This window comes from Betta splendens, chromosome 6 (assembly GCF_900634795.4).
Source record: "Betta splendens chromosome 6, fBetSpl5.4, whole genome shotgun sequence".
In the NCBI taxonomy this organism is placed as follows: Eukaryota; Metazoa; Chordata; class Actinopteri; order Anabantiformes; family Osphronemidae; genus Betta; species Betta splendens.
In genome coordinates, this window is record NC_040886.2 from 6,744,844 (window position 1) to 6,753,377 (window position 8,534).

The 8,534-nt window shown below is 43.9% G+C and overlaps 1 protein-coding gene across 1 annotated transcript in view; it reads right to left on the reverse strand.

Moving 5' to 3' along the window:
• The window catches only part of ptprja (protein tyrosine phosphatase receptor type Ja), a 35,010-nt gene extending 32,506 nt beyond the window's left edge, over positions 1–2,504 (reverse strand). The window contains exon 1 of the mRNA XM_055509827.1: positions 2,214–2,504. Within this exon, the coding sequence (XP_055365802.1) occupies positions 2,214–2,279 (66 nt within the window). The 5' untranslated portion in view covers positions 2,280–2,504. The remainder of the gene's footprint in view (positions 1–2,213) is intronic.
• Positions 2,505–8,534: the final 6,030 nt, after the last annotated feature.

The window sequence follows — 8,534 nt, forward strand, 5'->3', positions numbered from 1 at the left end:
GGCTACACCTTTATTGTTTCAATTAGGGCTTTTATGGTTTTTTGCTGTAGTCCAATTTTAACGTCATACGTTACCTACTGTATGACATCTGGTTTGTACACACTAATCTTTGAACCAAAGCAGCAACTGCTTTAGGCGCATGCTTTACATAGTTGTAGTTTATACATCAAATATAACTTACGTATATTAATCAATGTGAAATGTGAATTAGTGTTAATCCTTCTACAAAATTTATCACATGATTTTATTATGTAAATTATTATGTTTCACACACACACACACACACACACACACACACACACACACACACACACAAAGAATAAAGTGAGAAGATCTTTTTCTTAGTAGTTCCTCATCTGAAATGTGTTCTTCCGTTTTTTACTGACCAAACAATGATAACTCAGATACACGCAACTGTGTTGACCATTTGAATAAAACTAATTTCATCAAACATTATGTTCATCATAGTGAGGATTCTGTAGTGAATGGCACAGATGCTTTAACAGTCATCGATAGCGTGTTAACCTGTCTTAACTGTACTAAACCAATTTAGATATATTTGCATTTGTGGCCTGCACAGCTTCAGACAAGCTGACTGCATTAACACTTCGCTGAACTTTTACTTCCCCCAACTAAGTGTGTTAAAGAAAGACAAGTACTGACTGCATTGATGAACCCATTTCCTGTTAAAGGCTGTATGGGGGAACCAATGCCACCTGTCACTGTGTGTGTACATCCTGAACAGGTCCATCACAGGGATGACTTACAGAGACAGAGTCGTCACCACACCAGGCCAGTCTGAGTTTCCAATCAGTCGTTGGAGGGTGAAGGACAACTAATGGATTCAAACCAGCAGCCTCCCTGCTCTGAGGTGACAGCGCCAACCACTACAACCAGTCTTCAAATCAAGTGTTTGTTTGAAGACAATGTGGTTTCATTCAAATCCCTAGAGCAGCATTGCTCTAGGGAGTAAAATTACTGTAAAAATAACAAAGCATGTCTATATGTCTAGAAATGAGCGCACACACTGCCCCAACTTCACTTTCTGAACACAGCTCAGCTCCCGACTTTGCTGACCTGTACGAAGCCGCACAGGAAGTGGAACCTAAACTTGATAAAGTTAAACACAGCAACGAACTGAGACAAACCTTGTGTATTTTGTGTAGCTGGTTATAGAATACAAAAAAAACATCATGATCGTGAGGATTTATGTGGAAAGTATGCGCATACTGCAGGATTAAAGACCAGGTGAGAAAATGCAAATACTGTCTATTTGGATATTTTTTGATTCAAATAAGGTGCGAAGCCGGCATATAAATAATCAAACTGCTTTGCATGGGGTGAGGACGTCAACACATTAGCTTGCTGAAGAACTTTATCTGTACAGCACATCCCCATGAGTTAAACAGAAACCGGTACCTTCCAGCAACATCTGCTGCCTGTTAAGGTTCATCAAATATTAATCACGTTTGGTTTGTTCTGGTTAATGTGCAGCAAATCTCACGGCTGCCTTCAAAAGAAACACTTGTTGACTGTTCGACATTTAGAAGTGCCTCTGGCATCAAACTCGCTACCTACAGTCTGATACACCCAAGAAAAGAGGTGTCAGTTTGAGCCCATCACCTGGGTTTGTTGTACCTGCTGGGGTGAGCTGCCGTTTCCACTGATGCATTTGAAGGTATTTCCTGCAGGTCAGCTCAATGAAAAGCTTTTGAAAAGAATATCTGACCTGAACTTGAAATACGCAAATCATCAGAGTGGCAACCTCAATGATTAAAAGTTTCATAAATAAACATCGCCATAACGGACGCTGTCTTCTAAGAAGCATCATTGTTCAATCTCTACAGCTGTAACTGTATATTAATAGTTGATGACATGAATCTGTATCCAATTAAATCCCTCAAAGATCCATCATTCTTCTCCCCTGCCATTCGCTTTCTCCCATCAAACCGTCTCGGTCGACACTATAATTAAATCGCTTTGCTTGTGATGTTTTCCATTGCGTTGTCTCACATTATCACTGGCCCGACTTGGCCCCGCGTGGAAGTGGATGACGTACGGTACAGCGCGTGCCGGCCACTGTACCTGCGCAACAGGTGCAGCGACGCTGGCCAGAAGTGACCGCCAGGTTCCGAACAGAGCCCCCGTTGGAGCTGCCGCTTGAAAAGAACCTCAACTATGCGCCAGGCGCAGAAGAACGCAGCGGTTCGTACCTCGAGGAGAGCGCTGAGGAGCACGAGCGTCCACAGCCAGACGCCGGAGCGCAGCAGGGGCTTCATGATGCCGCGCGACGCCGCCGCAGATTCAGGAGCGTCTTCTACACGCGCCGCGCGATTTCACGCCCATGTGTCCAAACTTCACGGAACTGGCGCAACTCAAGAGCGCAAACTCCCCCGAATGCGTTCGTCACAGTCCGTCGGGCTGCCGCGACGTCGGGAGACGTAAAAGTGAGAAGGGCATTTTCTCGCTCTTCTTTTTTTCGCTTTTGACTGGGAGGAGCGGCCGGCGGAGGTCGGAGCGAGTCGCTCGGGGAAGTTCAGTGAAGTTTACCACTCCCCTCGCTTTGGATAGAAGTTCGAGCGTCATCCCGCACAAGTGCGCGAGGACAGGGCTGGAAATAAGTCATTCACAAGAAATGTGGACTGCATTCTGCACGTGTGAGCTTTTAATTAACACTTGGTGCATTTGGGGCTTTTACGCATATGTCGTATTTAAGTATGTGAATGCAAAGGCGATTTCATATTTGCAGATCTGATTTTTTATTTATTATTTTTTTACTTAAACAATAAACCACTAAACACAATAACAACACATTTTAAACAATCTCATTATCATGTTTATTACGCTCCCACATATAACTTTATTTTACACCTAAACAGCTCTGGCTTGGACAGATACTGTACAAATTACAGTTTTAAAAGATTAAAACTTATCTATCCATCTCATTACACGGCTGCAGGTCACAAAACCTGCTTCTCTGTTTTTATTCTGCTGGAAAGCTGGAAAAATAAGTTCTATAAACAGACTTGACATGAGTGTGGCCTTATCGCGCACACTCCATTTGTTAGGTTATTCCTCATTCTTGAGGAAGAGGGATGTGGAATAGTAATGTTAGATAGATGTGTCACTTTTATCCTAAAGCTGAACCTGACCTTTGACCTGTAGTTGAGCATGGTTTTGACAGATGATTAGGATGATTAAATTAAGTGGGGTCCGAAATAAAATTAGTTCTCTTCCAGTTTTTTAGACTTTTTGTGTTTATTTTACATTAACGCCTCCTTTTGATAAAACACGTTAACAAAGTAACACACAACCGAAGCAGAGCAACAGTGGTTGGATGAATCTGGGACAACAGGAATCAAATACAACAAATGTCACCCTTCTGACTCCCACTTCCTGTTTGTTTTCCCACATTTGTATTCACTCTGGATTTGCTGTTCTCCCTTTTTGCTTGGTCGATTCTGGTTATCACCTGTTCATCCCTCTCACCTGTGGACTGAACCTGTTGTCATCCAGACTCTCTTAACAGATGCTCCCGTGGGCGCTGGCTGAAAACCGATGGGACACGAGGACCATGATGTCTAAAGGCAGGAGCACTGCCACTCAAAAGCAGTCAGCATTCATCAAATCTAACAGATTGTATTAAAACCACCCAGAGCGTCAGCAAATGGAAGCAGAAGACACACTCCAAACATGATAAAATACGTTGTTACTACAAGTAAAAGCAACCAGTCTAAAAACGCCCATCGCATTAATGGTCGTATTGTTAGTAAAAGCTTGACTTACTTTTAACTTTGCTTTTGTTGCCTCATACCAAGATGTCACATAGCTGTTCTGAAGCCCCACCCTCACTGAAACCACAGGCTGCTACATATTTGAACTCTAAACATGATTGATGAGCCTTTGCTAACTTGCTATCTAACAATAACAGCTTTGGTCTTTCTCCTCTCACAGCAGAGAATCAGATACGTCTGCATCTGCCATTAAAGCCCCAAACCGGCCGGCTGTTGGTGTGTTGTAACTGAGCACTGCTGACATAGCTATGATGTCAAGGTTTGATCATTGCAACCCGAACACTGCAGTTCTGTTTAATATATGTGAAGTTATGAAACCCTCTTGGACCGTTTGATTAGGCTCCGGTTGGAATATTCCTCTTTCACAGGGTGGCAGGAAGTCCAGCTTTGAACCGCTGCGGTGTGACCATGCAACACTGACACGTCTTAATCATTGTGCTGCTAAAGATGTGCTGTGTTGAGTGGGTGCTTCTCTGACCTTTAAATAGTGCACAGGATGCCAGAGCTGCTACTGTTTCGTGAGCGACAGTTTTATAAGGCCGTTGGTTCCAGGAAGCTGATGAAGATAGAGATGATGTGAACCGATCACAACATCCCACCGTTCCCTATGAAATGTTACGCAATCCTCCGGGGACTCGTGCAGCGAGTTTGTCCGTTCTCTCCGTTTGTGCCTTTGTTGCCAACAATGTGTGCGATGGATCATTCATGGATTCACAAACAGGGACCCAAACATTAACCTGAATGAACACGTGCAATGACACTCTCACTCAGTAGTGCCCAGTAGTTCGTTTGTGGGGGGAGACTGGAGTGGACAAAAGGCTCCAAGGAGGATTTTGGTTATTTCAGTTGAGCCACAGGAGGAAATACCATAATGTGGCCTCTTTATCGAGTCACTATGGCAACAACAAGCATGTTTCTTACTTTTTACTTTTCCCCCGGGAAGCAGTTTCATTGCCATCTATTCTGTTTGCAGCCCTTCTGTCGTTTCAGTGAAATTCTGTATTTAGCTTTACAGTATGTCCCTCTGTAGACAATTGTACCGTATGGTGTGTTTAGCTAATTTGCTTGTGTTTGTATAGTTGTATATGTTTTGCAAATTTACAGTGTCTTGACCCTCCATTGTAGCAGCCACAGCGTCAGGCCGTAAAAGTTCACAGCTATTTGCTTTGGGTTTATCTTTCGCGCAGCACACATCGACACACAACAGCCACTGTTCAGGAGCATGCAATGTCCATAAACAAACATGGGCACAAACCTTTCCGTGGCTTATGTGTGACATGTGCATCACAAAGCATGCAAATAAGACAAAGAAGTTATTTTATGCAAATGGTGTTTCCAGAAAACGTCTATTGTATTTGTATTTATTTATGAATAGTTGATTTATCAGAACAAACTCAGTTCCTTTTTAATCACTTCCACAACCAATGCAGCTGTTTTTGTCACGTTAGTTTCGGTCTTCTAATAAAGGACCAAACTGCTGTCTCTGTCTTGATTACACATCATACACATCAGAGTAGCTGGAAAGAGTACAAACAGAATGAGCTGATACGAAGGGCGGTCCTTTGAATGGAAGAAGTTACAGTATCTGTAGGAAAGAAACTAAAGCACTTACAGTAAAGGCCACTAGAAAAATGATAAAGACAATGGAGGAACTTCCTAAGCTTATGTGCATTGGCTATCGGCCACTAACTCAAAGTGGAGGTTTGACAAAGAAACATAACATTTCCAAAGCAAATGCTGCATTACTGTATGTTGCTCAGAGACCAAACCCAAAAAACGCTCTAATTATACATAAACATAAATAATGAACAGCTAAATAAACAGTAAGGCCTCGATAGCATCTGAGGCTCAACCAGGGTCACTTTTACCTCAACGGATGCCTCAACTGCCACTACAACACTGTTGAACATTAGCAAAGTTACCACATGACCATTACCACCACAGTTTGACTGGTCACCATCAAAGTAAAGGTCAAAGGAAAGTTCGCCTTGAAATTTTGGTACGGCCTCAACAAAAACTGGTCATAAACATGAAAATATGTCAAATTGTGTTTGAAAATGAAGAAAAGCAAACACAAATAACAGCAGCCATTATCAGTGACATTCCCGCCGTAATTATGTTCTCCATCTCTCCATCTGCACGACCCCTCATCTGTGTGTTTATGTGGGTAAATGGTCATAATTGCTGCTGTGACTCATGGACCTGTTTATTTACATGTCTGTTGTCAGAGCTGGCGTACACTGGGGTAAACAGGGAGTTTGTTTGGAAGCCGGCCTATCTGAACTTCCTTCACGTCGTCACACTGTGCTGCTGCAGAGGTCGCTGGGTGACTGAGCCCTGCGGCAGAGCTGGCCATGCGTCTGCCACCCCAGCACGTTGTGTTCATATTAACATTTTAGTTTTCTGTTTCCTGGTTAATATTAAATATATCCTGTTCCCTTTACAAAAACATATGAACTCAGTGCAGGACATAGAAGCAATGCAAGGCCTCCGGTCAGAGACGCATCAAATATTTTACTGTACATTGTGACACAGAAACTGTCAGGGGGCAGTATTTACAGTAAATGTATTTACTGTATATAGTGTAGAAGTAATTTTAGATGAAGTAGGTGAGATCAGTATTTACAGTGTTCCAGTAGGATTCACCGTTTTAACATATTCTAAAAGGAATAAATTCCAGACTGGTTACATGAATGAGGAACTAATGACTGACTAACTAGCATCAAAGTTACTGAGTAATGAATCCAGAACAGACAGCAAGACACACAATGTGTTTAATGGAATACTGTAGATGCTGTAATAAACATTTCTATCTTTTTACCTTTAACTAATCATGGCCACTGTCTCACATACTGTCTGTAGGACCATTTTTTTATCCCTTTGAGTCAAGTTGATGTTAACTGGGAATTAATTCTTCTTAATTCTTAATTTCTTTTTCTCTCTTTTTTTTCTCTTTCTTTTCGCTTCTCCACTTCTTTTCGTACTGGGAATGATTTTTAATGCTCCGTTCAATCAGTCTTTGTGGCTACTGGAAACAAGGTGACTGCGGTCATCCCATAAACACTTTACAGCTCCATGATTCTCTGCAATGCAAATGTGCAGCTAGATTAGCTTGTGTGTGTGTGTGTGTGTGTGTGTGTGTGTGTGTGTGTGTGTGTGTGTGTGTGTGTGTGTGTGTGCACTTCAAGGCAGGCAGGCTGGAGGCTGCTGTCCTGTGTCTTGTGACACGATGAGTCAAATCTGCAGCTGGCATCAGTTTGGTAACAGACAGAAAGCTTTAAGGCTAATTAGCTTGTTAACTCACAACACTACATATCACTTGGCCATACACTCCAGCATGTAGCATGTATTAATGAGGCTGAGTCAGCTGGCCACCAGCCATCCACGGAGATGGGAGCAGTGAGCCGCTCAGACCACTAGATGCCTCTGTTTGTTACCAGACGATGCTGCTCCTGCACCACGTTCACTGTTACTGCTTCATCACTTGGTGGATCAGTTGATAGAGCGCTGGTTTGGGGAGCGGAAGGTCTGAGGTCCAAAGCCCACCAGAGCAGCAAGTGTGTCCCTGAGTAAGACACCTCGCACTAGCTCCCCAATGTGGGATCAATAAAGTTCAATTATTATTATTACATCCATTTTTGTTCTTTTGAATCAGATTGGAGAATGTGTGATGCTGGAATTTAACTTTCCAGGAAGTAGCTCCTTCTGTAAGTGACGTGACACCTGCCAAATTCAAATATCGCATTATAGTTAAATGAGTTCTGAAAATGCTTCAGTTTGTGGCGAAGCGAAGAAAACGAGGAAGTCGTGGAACGGTTCGGCGCTCGCACGGTTGAACGGGGCGCAGCTCAGAGCTGTGAGATAGACGCCTCTTCCTGGAATTTGTTTGAATGCCTCGCTCACACTCACCGCTGCATGCGACTCTGACCTTGTGTGTGTATCGATGAGATCACGTTACAATACACAGGGAGGAGGAGATAAGGGCGCACAAAGGTAGCTTAGTGGTCTGGAATGTCACTGAGTGAATGGGAGGTGAGAGCGTGTGGGAAAGAGGCATGAAATGAGAAAGTGTTACAGTTTAGTGCATTCGTTGAATCCGTTCTGGCAGATCTTCATGGTGTGAGGATGTTGCCAGCTGGCGACAACGGGAAGTGAGCGGCCATCATCCTCCCTGATCTTATCATCTCTATCATCTCTGCTGAGGCAGATGGCCGCCACCCTCAGGCTGCTGCTGGAGGTTTCCTCCATTACAGTAAATGGGCTGAGTTTGTAACGTGTTGGGCTTTGGCATTTAGCGCCTACATGAGCTAACAGGCTATAATGCATTACATGGTGTTGCTTCTGCCCCCAGGTGGACAAAAAACCTCACTTCCCTTCGCTACAGCTTGAATCACACACATGTACATTAGACCATGTAAGCTTTTATTTCTCGGCGCTACACAGTCCCTGTTCAGCCCGCTGTGCCGATGCTGTGGCGTCATGCCGGTGTTTGCTCTGTTGATCCAATAATGGCTGTTTTGTGCTGGTCAGTTCAGAGCGCCGACGGGGAACGGCCACCATATGGCAAGCCAGGAAGGAGGGAGAGCAGGAGAGAGCGTGACACGCTAAAGAGGCAGGGACAAGAAATGACAGGTTGCAGGAGAACGGGGGGGTGGGGGTGTGGGGGGCGGCGCAGGAACCCAGGGGAGAACACCAGAGGATGGGCGAGAACGGACGGTGAGCAGAAAACAAAGCGGACCT